We start from the raw sequence: 15,583 nt of genomic DNA, 5'->3' as shown, positions 1-15,583 counted from the left end.
TGGGATTAATTTGAGCTGTTTAGTGTGTCACAGACTGGGATTAATTTGTGCTGTTTTGTGTGACACAGACTGGGAATAATTTGTGCTGTTTCGTGTGTCACAGTCTGGGATTAATTTGTGCCGTTTAGTGTGTCACAGACTGGGATTAATTTGTGCTGTTTAGCGTGTCACAGACTGGGATTAATTTGTGCTGTTTAGTGTGTCACAGACTGGGATTAATTTGTGCTGTTTGTGTGTCACAGATTGGGATTAATTTGTGCTGTTTGTGTGTCACAGATTGGGATTAATTTGTGCTGTTTAGTGTGACACAGACTGGGATTAATTTGTGCTGTGTCTGGTGTGTCACAGACTGGGATTAATTTGTGCTGTTTATTGTGACACAGACTGGGATTAATTTGTGCTGTTTAGTGTGTCACAGATTGGGATTAATTTGTGCTGTTTAGTGTGTCACAGACTGGGATTAATTTGTGCTGTTTCGTGTGACACAGACTGTGATTAATTTGTGCCGTTTAGTGTGACAAAGACTGGGATTAATTTGTGTTGTTTCGTGTGTCACAGACTGGGATTAATTTGTGCTGTTTAGTGTGTCACAGACTGGGATTAATTTGTGCTGTTTGTGTGTCACAGATTGGGATTAATTTGTGCTGTTTGTGTGTCACAGATTGGGATTAATTTGTGCTGTTTAGTGTGACACAGACTGGGATTAATTTGTGCTGTGTCTGGTGTGTCACAGACTGGGATTAATTTGTGCTGTGTCTGGTGTGTCACAGACTGGGATTAATTTGTGCTGTTTAGTGTGACACAGACTGGGATTAATTTGTGCTGTGTCTGGTGTGTCACAGACTGGGATTAATTTGTGCTGTCTGGTGTGTCACAGACTGGGATTAATTTGTGCTGTTTAGTGTGACACAGACTGGGATTAATTTGTGCTGTGTCTGGTGTGTCACAGACTGGGATTAATTTGTGCTGTTTAGTGTGTCACAGACTGGGATTAATTTGTGCTGTCTGGTGTGACACAGACTGGGATTAATTTGTGCTGCTTAGTGTGTCACAGACTGGGATTAATTTGTGCTGTCTGGTGTGTCACAGACTGGGATTAATTTGTGCTGTTTCGTGTGACACAGACTGGGATTAATTTGTGCTGTTTAGTGTGACACAGACTGGGATTAATTTGTGCTGTGTCTGGTGTGTCACAGACTGGGATTAATTTGTGCTGTTTAGTGTGTCACAGACTGGGATTAATTTGTGCTGTTTAGTGTGACACAGACTGGGATTAATTTGTGCTGTTTAGTGTGTCACAGACTGGGATTAATTTGTGCTGTTTAGTGTGACACAGACTGGGATTAATTTGTGCTGTTTAGTGTGACACAGACTGGGATTAATTTGTGCTGTCTGGTGTGTCACAGACTGGGATTAATTTGTGCTGTTTCGTGTGACACAGACTGGGATTAATTTGTGCTGTTTAGTGTGACACAGACTGGGATTAATTTGTGCTGTGTCTGGTGTGTCACAGACTGGGATTAATTTGTGCTGTGTCTGGTGTGTCACAGACTGGGATTAATTTGTGCTGTTTAGTGTGTCACAGACTGGGATTAATTTGTGCTGTTTAGTGTGACACAGACTGGGATTAATTTGTGCTGTCTGGTGTGACACAGACTGGGATTAATTTGTGCTGTTTAGTGTGACACAGACTGGGATTAATTTGTGCTGTTTAGTGTGTCACAGACTGGGATTAATTTGTGCTGTTTAGTGTGACACAGACTGGGATTAATTTGTGCTGTTTAGTGTGTCACAGACTGGGATTAATTTGTGCTGTTTAGTGTGTCACAGACTGGGATTAATTTGTGCTGTTTAGTGTGTCACAGACTGGGATTAATTTGTGCTGTTTAGTGTGTCACAGACTGGGATTAATTTGTGCTGTTTAGTGTGACACAGACTGGGATTAATTTGTGCTGTCTGGTGTGTCACAGACTGGGATTAATTTGTGCTGTTTAGTGTGACACAGACTGGGATTAATTTGTGCTGTCTGGTGTGTCACAGACTGGGATTAATTTGTGCTGTTTAGTGTGTCACAGACTGGGATTAATTTGTGCTGTCTGGTGTGTCACAGATGAAGACCGCTTATCGAAAAGGAAGAGCATTGGAGAGACCATCTCACTGCAGGTGGAAGTGGAGTCACGCAGCAGTCCGGAAAAAGAGGAGGTACCTCCCTGACCTTGCCATTGGCAGCATGTCTCGAGTTAGAACGCCCCAAGCAAGGCTCACTAGAATACCGTATGTCGGTCAGGGCGGCCTACTCAATGAATGGATCCCCAGGGACCAGCACAGTAACAGGGCTCAGCTCCAGCTGCAACAGCACTGCTCACACACATTCCAACAAGCTGAGCTTGGAGCTGGCAGGGTGAGGGTATTTACACCAGGGCCACAGCTCATCTGGGAGTGTTTGATGGGACAGTGTAGAGGGAGCTTTACTCTGTATCTAACCCCCTGTACCTGCCCTGGGAGTGTTTGATGGGACAGTGTAGAGGGAGCTTTACTCTGTATCTAACCCCCTGTACCTGCCCTGGGAGTGTTTGATGGGAAGTGTAGAAGGAGCTTTACTCTGTATCTAAGCCCATGCTGTACCTGCCCTGGGAGTGTATGATGGGACAGTGTAGAGGGAGCTTTACTCTGTATCTAACCCCGTGCTGTACCTGCCCTGGGAGTGTTTGATGGGACAGTGTAGAGGGAGCTTTACTCTGTATCTAACCCCATGCTGTACCTGCCCTAGGAGTGTTTGGTGGGACAGTGTAGAGGGAGCTTTACTCTGTATCTAACCCCGTGCTGTACCTGCCCCAGGAGTGTTTGATGGGACAGTGTAGAGGGAGCTTTACTCTGTATCTAACCCCCTGTACCTACGCTGGGAGTGTTTGATGGGACAGTGTAGAGGGAGCTTTACTCTGTATCTAACCCCCTGTACCTGCCCTGGGAGTGTTTGATGGGACAGTGTCGAGGGAGCCTTACTCTGTATCTAACCCCCTGTACCTGCCCTGGGAGTGTTTGGTGGGACAGTGCAGAGGGAGCTTTACTCTGTATCTAACCCTGTGCTGTACCTGCCTCAGGAGTGTTTGATGGGACAGTGTAGAGGGAGCTTTACTCTGTATCTAACCCGTGCTGTACCTGCCCTGGGAGTGTTTGATGGGACAGTGTAGAGGGAGCTTTACTCTGTATGTAACCCCGTGCTGTACCTGCCCTGGGAGTGTTTGATGGGACAGTGTAGAGGGAGCTGTACTCTGTATCTCACCCCCTGTACCTGCCCTGGGAATGTTTGACGGGACAGTGTAGAGGGAGCTTTACTCTGTATCTAACCCCCTGTACCTGCCCAGGGAGTGTTTGACAGAATAGTGTAGAGGGAGCTTTACTCTGTATCTAACCCCCTGTACATACCCTGGGAGTGTTTGATGGGACAGTGTAGAGGGAGCTGTATTCTGCACCTGCCCTGACTCTCTGGGTACGTTGGCGGTAATGTTCAGTATTGAACTCTGGGGTCCACTTTTATTCTATTTATAAATGTTACTGATTTTCACATTTTGAGCGCAGTTTTTAATTTTACTGTAAGTCATTTGGCAAAGTACCGGGGACTGTAACTGATTCCAGGCAGGCACTGACTGATTAGCAGATGTAATTCAATAGTGATAAGTGTGAGTGACAAAGAAGGGATGACATATACACTGAATGGGAATACAGCGCAGTGTGTGAATGGACAGGGACCCCAGCGTTTCACGGACTCAATCCCCGATAGCGCAGGTACAGCCACAAAAAGCGTTTGAGGTTTTATAAATAATGGCTTCGAGTACAAGAGTAAAGAAGTGATGATGAATTTGTACAAATTACTGGTTCGGCTTCAGTGGGAGTAGTGTGTGCATTTGGGGCACCGCATTGTAGCAAAGGTCATTAAAGCCACAGGGAATGTACAATATGGAATCATCAGCTGGTGCCGGAGCGAGAAACTCGAGTTATGAGGAGCGACTGGAGTTACTAGGACTATTCCCACCAGAGCAGGGAAAGCTAAGAGCAGATTTAATAGAGGTTTTGAAAATTATGAAGGGTTTTGATGGAGTGAATAGGGGAAAAACTATTTCCTCTGGTTTGAATCATAGAATAGAATCACAGAATGGTTACAGCACAGAAGGAGGCCGTTCGGCCCAGCGAGCCTGTGTCGGCTCTCTTCAAGAGCCCCTCAGCCAGTCCCACTCCCTCGGTATTTCCCCATTCCCTGAAAATTCTGTTCTTCAGCTATTTATCCAATTCCCATCTCCAGATCCTAACCACTCGCTGCGTAAAAACGTTTTTCCTCGTGTCGCCTTTAGTCCTTCTGCCAATCACCTTAAATCTGTGTCCTCTGGTTCCCGACCCTTCCACCAATGGGAATAGTTTCTCTCTCTGTACTCTGCCCAGACCCCTCATGATTTTGAACACCTCGATCAAATCTCCTCTCAACCTTCTCTGCTCCAAGGAGAATCATAGAATTGTATAAATTTACAGCATGCAAGGAGGCCATTTCGTCCCATCGTGTCCGGGCTAGCCGACCAAGAGCTATACAGCCTAATCCCACTCTCCCGCTCTTGGTCCGTAGCCATGTAGGTTACAGCACCCCTTTCCCTAATCCGTTTGCTTCTGTTAGTGAGATTTTGGATTGCTCCAGCAAAGAACAACCCCAGCTTCTCCAGTCTATCCCCGTAACTGAAGTCCCTCATCCCTGGAACCATTCTCGTAAATCTTTTCCGCTCCCTCTCTCAGGCCTTCACATCCTTCCTAAAGTGTGGTGCCCAGAATTGGACACAATACTCCACTTGAGGCTGAACCAGGTTCATCATAACTTGCTTGCCTTTGTATCTATGCCTCTATTGCCCCCAGGTCTCTGTTCATGCACCCCCTTTAGGATTGTACCCTTTAATTTATATTTCCTCTCCTCATTCTTCAAAATGTATCACTTCGCACTTTTCTGTGTTAAATTCCATCTGCCCCGTGTCTGCCCATCCCACCAGCCTGTCTGTCTTCCTGAAGTCTATCACTGTCCTCCTCACTGTTCACTATACTTCCAAGTTTTGTGTCATCTGCAAATTTTGAAATTGTGCCCTGTACACCCACAACCAGGTCATTAATATATATCAGGAAAAGCAGTGGTCCTCTGTAAAGTCCTGTCCCCTCAGTACAGATTCACACGAGGCATGTAGTGAAGTAAAGGTCACTCTGGACCTGCACCTTTATTTCCAGCTCTGGAATGCTGCACTTGCCTGAGACCTGTCCTTATATACCTGTCTCTTGCAAGTGCACCCCTGGTGGTAAGGTATGCTGGTGGTTTCAGGTCATATCTTATTACAGTCATGTATAGCATGTTAGGATACAGTTATATATAATAATGTAAGATACATGACATCACCCTCCACCAAGGTCTTATTGTCTTTATAGGTTCAGTCTCTCAGGTGGTCTACGCTCTCGTGTGGAGCGTCTGAGTTGTGGTTCAGTTGTTTGCCTTGGTGTCTGTTTTTCTTTGGGTGTGGTTGCTGGTATCTCGCCTGGGCTGTCTGTTTCGATTGGTGTGATTGTTGTTGACTCGCCTGGGCTGTCTGTTTGGATTGCCCTTTCCTCAGGTTGTTCCCTCTGTCTGTCCACCAGGTGTGGTGCGAGTTCCACATTGTAGTCTGCCTCTGGTTCCGCAGTGTTGTTGGTAATTCTGCTTTTGACTTGGTCTACATGCCTCTGGCAGGTTTTGCCATTGTCCATTTGTACTACCAGTAGCCTGTTTCCTTCCTTGCCTGTTACTGTCCCTGCAAGCCATTTGGGACCCCTGCCATAGTTTAGTACAAACACTTTGTCCCCTATCTCATTCCCTATCCCCTCTCGAATTTCTGTCATGGTACTCAGTCAGCTTACGGCGCTTTGCCTCAATGATTTTGTGCATGTCTGGGAGGATTAATGAGAGCCTTGTTTTTAAAGTCCTTTTCATCAACAGTTGCGCGGGGGGATCCCAGTCAGTGAGTGCGGACGAGATCTGTATGCCAGCAGCAGTCGCGACAGGCAACCCTGCAGCGTGGGACCTTGGATTTTAAGCATGCCTTGTTTAATGATTTGCACTGCTCTCTCCGCTTGGCCGTTGGAGGCCGGCTTGAACGGTGCCGTCTTGACGTGATTTATGCCGTGGTCAATTATAAAATCTTGGAATTCTGCGCTGGTGAAGCATGGACCATTGTCACTGACCAATGTGTCAGGGATTCCGTGCGTTGCAAACATGGTTGCGAGGCTCTCCACAGTGGTGGAGGTTGTGCTCGAGTTTAAAATGGTGCATTCGATCCACTTTGAAAATGCATCTACAACTACGAGGAACATTTTGCCCATGAATGGGCCCGCATAGTCTACGTGCACCCGCGACCACGGTTTGGTAGGCCAGGGCCAGGGGCTCAGTGGAGCCTCCCTGGGGGCATTGCTGAGTTGGGCACAAATGGTGCACCTTCAGACGCAGAGCTCCAAGTCCGCGTCAATACCAGGCCACCAGACGTGGGATCTGGCTATGGCCTTCATGAGAACGATCCCCGGGTGCTCACGGTGGAGCTCCCGGACAAATGCCTCTCTGCCTCGCAGAGGCATGACTACTCGGCTGCCCCATATCAGGCAGTCTGCTTGTAGTGATAGCTCATGCATGCACCTGTGAAAGGGTTTTAATTCCTTGGGGCAGGCATCGCGAACCTCTGCCCAGTCACCGGTTAGGACACATCTTTTTACTAGAGATAATGTGGGGTTGCTGGCCGTCCAGGCTCTGATTTGGCGAGCCGTCATGGGCGAACCTGTGGACTCAAAGGCATTGATTGCCATGACTATCTCACAGTCCTGTTCGTCAGACCCTTCCGTGGTCACCAGGGGTAGCCTGCTGAGTGCGTCGGCACAGTTGTCTGTGCCTGGTCTGTGCCTTATGGTATAGTCGTAGGACGCCAGCATGAGTGCCCACTGTTGAATTCGCGGCGAGGCGTTGGCGTTTATTGCCTTGCTCTCGGATAGGAGGGACGTGAGGGGCTTGTGTTCAGTTTCTAACGCGAACTTGGCCCCGAAAAGGTATTGGTGCATCTTTTTGACACCGTACACGCACGCGAGCGGCTCCTTCTCTACCATTCCGTACCCGCGCTCCGCCCGCGAAAGTGACCTGGAGGCATAAGCTATGGATTGTAATTTGCCCGCACTATTGACATGTTGCAAAACGCACCCGACCCCATACGCTGATGCATCGCATGTGAGAACTAGCTTTTTACCTGGGTCAAAGAAAGCCAAAACACTGTTGGAACACAGAAGGTTGCGTGCCTTATTGAAGGCGTGTTCCTGGGTGTACCCCCAAAACCAATCGCACCCCTTCCTGAGTAGCATGTGGAGAGGCTCCAGCAGCGTGCTTAAGTTCTGCATAAAGTTCCCAAAGTAATTGAGTAGCCCGAGAAAGGCGCGCAGTTCTGAGACATTCCGGGGCCTGGGAGCCAGGCGAATTGCTTCCGTTTTGGACTCTGTTGGGCGGATTCCATCAGCGGCAATCCTTCTGCCCAAAAATTCAACCTCGGGTGCGAGAAACAGGCACTTGGATTTCTTGACTCGTAGGCCTGCCCGATCCAACCGCTTTAGTACTTCCTCCAAATTACGGAGATGGGAGTCGGTGTCCCTGCCCGTGATAAGTATGTCGTCTTGAAATACAACCGTCCCCGGGATGGACTTGAGCAGACTCTCCATGTTGCGCTGGAATATAGCAGCTGCCGACCTGATGTCAAATGGGCATCGATTGTACATGAAAAGGCCTCGATGTGTGTTGATGGTGGTGAGTAGCTTGGATTCCTCGGTCAATTCTTGCATCATATACGCAGATGTGAGGTCTAATTTTGAGAAAAGTTTACCTCCAGCCAATGTGGCAAATAAGTCCTCCGCTCTGGGCAGCGGGCACTGGTCCTGTAGGGAGACTCTGTTTATGGTAGATTTGTAGTCCCCACAGATTCGTACGAATCCATCAGGCTTCATGACTGGGACGATGGGACTTGCCCAGTCGCTAAATTCCACGGGTAATATAATGCCTTCCCGCAGAAGCCTGTCTAGTTCGTGTTCAATCTTTTCCCTCATCACATAGGGTACAGCTCTGGCCTTGTGATGGACCGGTCTAGCATCCTGTGTGATGTAGATTTTGACTTTGGCCCCTTTGAAAGTGCCCACACCTGGCTGAAAGAGATGTTCAAATTGCTTTATAACTGTTGAGCAGGAGCTCCGTTCCTCTAATGACATGGCATGGACATCATCCCATTTCCAGTTTAGTTTTGTCAGCCAGCTTCTCCCCAGCAGTGCTGGGGGGTCTCCGGGGACAATCCACAGGGGAAGTCGGTTCACTGTCCCTTTGTGTGTGACAGAGAGCATGGCGCTGCCGAGGACTGGTACGATTTCTTTGGTATAGGTCCTTAGTTTGGTGTCGACCCTTGTGAGTTTTGGTCTGTCTCTTTTATGCGGCCACAATTGTTCAAATTGTTGAGCGCCCATGAGAGATTGACTCGCTCCCGTATCCAGCTCCATGTTGACAGATATCCCGTTGAGTAGGGCCCTCATTATTATAGGAGGCGTCCTGTTGTAGGAGAGTGGCCATTGATCGTGTTGACCTGCTGTACATCGGTGTCCCGGGTACTGTCCCCACCATCTTCTGGTCCACTTTCCAACCCATCCGATTCGTATACCAGCCGAGCTGCCGTTTTTTTGCACATGTGGGCCAAATGCCCTGTATATTCACAATTTCTGCAAACAGCCTGCTGAAATCGACATCCCCTTGCCGAGTGCCCACCCCCACACCTCCAGCACAGACCTGTTCCATTGTTCAAAGTGTTCCCAAAGAATGAGCTGCGTCTGGCTGATCTCTCTTGAGCTTCTCTCAGTTTGTAGTTGATTGCTCGCATTGTGGGTTGATGAGGTGTGAACGGCCGTTCCTGTGACCCTTGATGGCTTCTGCCTGCTGTCGAGAGCCTGTTCTCCCGGTTTTGTCTGTGTGTGGAGGTAGCAGCTTGTTTAGTGCTGTGAACTTCTTGTTCCGATATTTCGTTAGTTGTCGTACCTGCATTGTAAATCAACCTCGTTTCTTCTTCCGCTACCAAGAATGTTTGTGCAACCAGTGCTGCTGCCTCTAAGATCAGTTCTTGGTCTCTATGAACTTTCGGAATATGCCTGCATGGCCTATTCCTTCAATGAAAAAGTCTCTCAGCATTTCTCTCCTCAGTTCATCGGAGAACTCACATAAACTAGCCAACCTCCGAAGTTCCGCCACAAAGTCGGGTATGCTCTGGCCAACACAACGTCTGTAGTTGTAGAACCTGTGTCTGACCATGTGTAGGCTGCTCGCTGGCTTCAGGTGGTCTCTTACCAGTGTGCTCAATTCTTCAAACGACTTGCTTGCTGGTTTCTCGGGTGCCAACAGATCCTTCATTAAAGCGTATGTTTTCGAGCCACAGCTGGTCAAGAGATGGGCTCTTCTCTTGTCTGCCTTATCATCACCTAACCAGTCTTTGGTTACAAAGCTTTGCTGGAGCCTTTCTATAAAGTCCCCCCAAATGTCTCCCGCATTGTACTTTTCATCTGATCCGTTGTTCGCCATTCTGTGGATTCTGTAATCCCGTAACTCGTCGCCACTGTAAAGTCCTGTCCCTCAGTACAGATTCACACGAGGCATGTCGTGAAGTCAAGGTCACTCTGGACCTGCACCTTTATTTCACAGCTCTGGAATGCTGCACTTGCCTGAGACCTGTCCTTATATACCTGTCTCTTGCAAGTGCACCCCTGGTGGTAAGGTATGCTGGTGGTTACAGGTCATATCTTATTACAGTCATGTATAGCATGTTAGGATATAGTTATATATAATAATGTAAGTGTTAGCGTTAGTGTTTTCTCTGAAGAATCACTCAACACTCAGAGTCGGTTCCAATGCCTGGCGGCATTTAATAACGCTCAGCGGGGAGGAAAAACTCAGGTCCGTATCCAGGTTTCTCTCCACAGAACAAAGGATTACATGCACCTTTATATGTTTCACAACAGTTACAAAACAGTTTACTACAGCTACACAGCCCATCACGGCTGGACACAAGCCAATCACAATGATTATAGATTACATATAGGTTATTTTAACCCAATAGAATTCCCCTTATGTCTCAGGAACCATGTGTTCGTCTTTTGTCAGCTTGGGCTGATTGATATAGGTTCTCTCACTAGTTCTTTCTTCTTGGAGAAATAATTGGTTTCTAACCTTGTTTACAGGAGATGGGTTCTCTTATCTCTTTCTTCCTGGGGAATTAATTGGTTTATGGCCTTGAATATGGGAGATGGGTTCTCTCCTCATTATTCTTATCCTGCATCCAAGGCATTCCTATAGTGGGCCTCACAGGGTTATTGCTCGGTCATTGAACATTCAACAGTTCACAGCTTGACTATCTGATTTCCCATCATGTCTGGGCAACCATTTTATGTGTGGCCACTTTAAACTTATATGCGTTTAGATATATCTAGCAGGTGCCTAATGCCTAGTATTCTGGTATATTCTAAAGGTGCCTACCTCCTACAACAACTCCCCCTTTCGGTAAAGGGACTAGTCCTAGTCCCCTTTTAACCGACCATTCGACCTTTATTAGATTTTGTGCACGGCCCGGTACTCCCTGCCTCAACGTGCTGGCCAGTCACGCGGTTTCAGGAGTCCCGGTTGCTTAAATCGAATTGACAAAGGCCAAATCCTCCTGCCCCCTTATAAAACAGGCTTGTTTAGTATCCAGGGAACGGTGATTTGTCCGTCTTCGTTGTGCGTGGTGTCTGCATGCCTGGCAGGCCATTACGCCCCATGTTATTGCTAAGATCAATTGTATCCCGACCAGTATATGTGAAATTATTCGAATCCATGGGTGGATGTTCACATTTATTCCCCAGTCCCAGACCTTTCTCCACCAACTCTGACTTTGTAAGTCTACCTCGGTATCCTCTTCCAGTACTTTGATTTTAGTTTGTAGTTGGTGGTATGGCTTTACGGATTGACCCACTCTGAGCCTCAACTCTCGTAATACTTCGGTTAAATGTGGGATAAGGACCTGATCTGGTTCATCATAAGCCTGTAAATGATCATGGAGCTGATCGGTTACCTCAATAACTTCGGACTTCCTGCGCCTAACCTGGGTGATATGCGCTTGCCCGATCGCGACAGGTCGTAGTGGTGTAAAGCAAAAGTTTGGCTGTGGTATAGGGCACTGCAGGTCATTATACTGGAATGAACGCTCAGTAGTAGAGACGCAGTATCTTCCCTTCCTTCCGTAGCCTGCCCTCGCGAAGTGCATGTGTGTGGGCACTATTTCTAGTACACACCCATCGGTTCGGTTAAACCCGCACTCGTCTCGCTCCCCTCTGCCCACCGGGTGAGGGCATAGTGTGATTTCCCCCCTTTGCTTGCAATCTGCTAGGGAAATCCCGGTAAGTATGTTGTTTCGACGAACGGCAGAGGTGGTGGTCAGGTCGTAGCGTATGGAGACATTTTCCCGTATTATTCCGATATTCTCTCGTTGGTATAAGGGGAACGGCCCTGAGTCCGGCGTGGCTATAGGGATCATCAGGACTATCCCTATCCCGGTAGTCCTACCCATCTGGCAATCTGGAATTGCTGGGTATACTCTGGTCAGTCCCTTCAGAGTACAATTATCCAGTGTCCCCCTGAGCTAAATGTGAACTGTCTATCCAATCGGGTACTTCCCCGCGTTGGATCTGGTCGAGATTGTGGCGGATCTGTCCCACCATCCACAAACCATAAGCGTGACAGAGTTGCCCCTGTCTTTGCTTTCCCTGTATCTTCCTGTTCTCTATCAATGAGGTGATTGATGGTTCTGGCGTGAGCTTCCAGGACTGAGATGCCATCCAGCTGGATTTTGGCACCCTCCTTTCCTAGGTTGGCTTGGTCTTCCTGGTTTTGCTCCACCCTCTCCAATAACCCCTTCATCACCCCTCTAAGCTGTTCCACCCTCTCATTTAATCCTTGTATTTCCCTCTTCATCCTGGGGGCTAACCCCTGTCCCCGGAACCTACTGGCACCCATTGCATCAGCAGCCTGCTGCATTACAACTTTACTTAATACATTGTACATCTTCCTTGACTGTTCTGTACAGTATTCCGGCATCTGGATGCCTGAAATATTGATCAGAACAGGCACAATTTCATGTTTAACATTATCATACAATAATTCCCCTTCGTTGTACATTATAATCCCATTCTCTGGTCCCTTCGTAGTTATGGGGCAAGGCAGTTCCTCGGGCAATGTAGTGATTCTTATGGGGCGCGGTGTCGGAGGGGGTGAGAAACATACATACAATGATATTGCAGCCGCCCCCACCTCCTCGTAATACCCACACAGCCCCATTCCCTTCTTGCGGATGACTGATTGCTGGGATTGTCCCGGAGGCGCGCAAATTATGCCGAAAGTACATTCATCAGGCCCTATGACATCCCTCCGTTTAATGCATCTGCTCCTTATACCCGTGGAGCACTGTACACATACTCTTATTCTTATTAGGATTCTTATTAGGATTCACTTGTAACCATGCATTAAAATAAGTCCTGTCCTTGCTCCAGTCCTTGGCTGCTGGGATGCACATTCCGTCCGTTAAATTAAACAAGACTCCATAGTTCATGTAGTTGTTTATTTCCAGCGTGCTCTGCTGTCCGTCGGTGTTGCCCAGGGTACGTGCATGTCGCAGGGCTATCCATATTACGAGTAGCGCCTTTCGTATTCCCATTCCGGTAAGTATTATCTGTAATTTTAAACAGACGGCCTGGTCGTCACCAGGGGTTAAGTTTATTGCTCTACGAGTGTCCCTGTCACCCTGCAAAATCAGAAGGACAAGGTTATAATCGAACCATTTCGAGCTGAATCTGTAGGGCGTGCGCCCGTGTCTTTACTCACTTAAATATTACCCAAACTCCTATGACCAAGGCCAAAGCTATTCCTCCAAACATCGCTGTCTGCTTTACCGTTAGGTTGGGTTTGTGGACTACACCTACCCACCGTGGGGTACATTGGCTCTATTGCCAGAGGTGATGGTGCTATGGCTGCGCACTGCACTATCCGTCTGGTCCCGTTATCTCTTCCAGCCTGTTTATCTTAGCTTTTAACTCTTCAATTTGTTTTATTGTTTTAAAACAAGACCACACATACAATAGCAATTTTGTTTACTGAAATTCAATTCTGTTTTTTTTTATTTCTCTCTTTCTCCTCGTTATGTTCAAAACCCTCCTGCTTGTTTAGACTGTTCGGGACATTTTTGATAAACACTGTCCATTTTGGAAATCTTTTCAAACTGCATTGAAACTTCTTCATAATTGAAAATTCGAATCCATGTAGAGTGTTTTTTACTTATTCCAATTTTTTTTTTTTTTCTAATTAAACCAATATCTTTTTCACAGCAAACATCAACTAGTATTTAGTAAGTTATGTCTTTTTCCATTTAGTCCGTTACATCTTTTTTTTTTCTTTCTTCAAATTAGGTTTTGTATTTTACACGGAGGGTTCGTAACTCCATAAAGTTGTTCATTTAAAATCATTTGTTTACTTTCAAAGTGGCGTCTTTATCTTTTTCTTTTTTTTCATAACTGGAATGGAGTCCAGCTTTGAGAGTTTGAGTGCTGCCTTTCGTTATCTCAAAATGCTCCAGTTTCAAAGTCGTTACTAAAGCTTGCTGTTTTTTAACATTTTCCAAAAGTTCCTTTTACACCTTCGCAGATAGCTCGCCACTTGCCCAGGAGTTTGACCTGATCAGATTTAATTTAATCTTTTTCTTTTTTTTTTTAAATCCACCTCAGTATTTCCTGTGCCTTCTCTGAATATCTCAAAATCCCAATTCAAACTTTGTAATTTCAATCTTTATTTAAAACTTTTTTTTTTAGAAGCTCTTTTTTTTAAAGCATTCTTTATCTCATTCCGAGACTAAATTTATGTCTTTCAACCCAATCAACCATTGCATGTTTTCTTTCGGCAAGTAAGTGAGCGTGTCAAATAAATCTTTTGCTCAACAAACCTATCCTTTATTTGTTTATTTTCCTAGCTCCGTAACTTATCATCCGAATAAATCCACACCTGCGTTTCTAACTTAAATGTCTTAAAACTTCCCACATACAGGACAACATTACAAAGGGTTAAAAAAAGACTTTCACTCTGTTTCTAAAATAAACAGACACTTGCATTCCTCTTCCAACCAGGCTTTCGGAACATGAAAACATAAAAAAATTCATTCTGCAGTCAAAAATCACACAGACACTTCTCACTCAACGATCAGACATTTACAATAGTCTCTCTTCTTGTTTTGGCCGGCTCTATTTTTGGATCCATGACCTTTCAGGGAATTCGTAGTTTTATCTAAATAATTCCTCTCATAACTAGTTCCTGAGGATTCCACCCTGCTTTAATCATTTTTTCGATTAGCTTCTTTTGTTTTTCCGCCAGGTGGCGGGTAAGCGACCCTTCTGGTCCCCACTCGAGTTTACTTGTTTTCATGGCCATTCCTGGGTAGGACTAGTACCGTTAGGAATCTACTCTCAGAGGTCCGCTTTCGACCTAGCGCGACTTGTAGTAAACTGTCTCTTGGCTACTGTCAGGTCACAAGTTCTGCTGTTACACAAACTTATACAATTCTTAAAAACGCGTTTAAGCAATTCCCGCAGTGCTCTACGTATCCTTAACGACTACCTACCACCGCTCAGCCCGTTGGTCCGACCCTGTTCACAGGTTTGGATTCCGTTAGCCGCTGTACACCGCTTGGTTCTACCCTGGGGTATTTCAAATTACACTACTGGGTCCGGAAGATGTCTCTCGGTATCACAATCCCACGGTCTAAGTGTGTTCCCTATGCCTACTTGGTTCCTGGCCGTCACGTGGGACAAAAGTCCTCTTAATTCAGGCCCAGGCTAGGCGTTTGAGATATTAGACCGTCTCCTCATGTCGATCAACCAGCTTCCACCTTCCGCACCCTTTATACTTAAAAATTGTTTTTTATACTCATCCGGGTTTTTTCCAAGGGCGTCCAGCGACTCCGGGAAATCCTGCCGACTACGCCATTGTTAGCGTTAGTGTTTTCTTAGAAGAATCACTCAACACTCAGGGTCGGTTCCAATGCCTGGCGGCATTTAATAACGCTCAGCGGGGAGGAAAAACTCAGGACCGTATCCAGGTTTCTCTCCACAGAACAAAGGATTACATGTACCTTTATATGTTTCACAACAGTTACAAAACAGTTTACTACAGCTACACAGCCCATCACGGCTGGACACAAGCCAATCACAATGATTATAGATTACATATAGGTTATTTTAACCCAATAGAATTCCCCTTATGTCTCAGGAACCATGTGTTCGTCTTTTGTCAGCTTGGGCTGATTGATATAGGTTCTCTCACTAGTTCTTTCTTCTTGGAGAAATAATTGGTTTCTAACCTTGTTTACAGGAGATGGGTTCTCTTATCTCTTTCTTCCTGGGGAATTAATTGGTTTATGGCCTTGAATATGGGAGATGGGTTCTCTCCTCATTATTC

At 46.4% G+C, this 15,583-nt stretch overlaps 1 protein-coding gene across 1 annotated transcript in view; it reads left to right on the top strand.

The window, feature by feature from the left end:
* The window catches only part of LOC139272915 (protein EFR3 homolog B-like), a 1,121,614-nt gene that overhangs the window by 1,065,941 nt on the left and 40,090 nt on the right, over positions 1 to 15,583 (top strand). Inside the window, exon 19 of the mRNA XM_070889016.1 lies at positions 2,111 to 2,202. Coding sequence (XP_070745117.1) covers positions 2,111 to 2,202 — 92 coding nt within the window. The remainder of the gene's footprint in view (positions 1 to 2,110; positions 2,203 to 15,583) is intronic.

This window comes from Pristiophorus japonicus, chromosome 9, assembly GCF_044704955.1.
Source record: "Pristiophorus japonicus isolate sPriJap1 chromosome 9, sPriJap1.hap1, whole genome shotgun sequence".
In the NCBI taxonomy this organism is placed as follows: domain Eukaryota; kingdom Metazoa; phylum Chordata; class Chondrichthyes; family Pristiophoridae; genus Pristiophorus; species Pristiophorus japonicus.
This window is presented reverse-complemented; position numbering and strand designations above follow the sequence as displayed.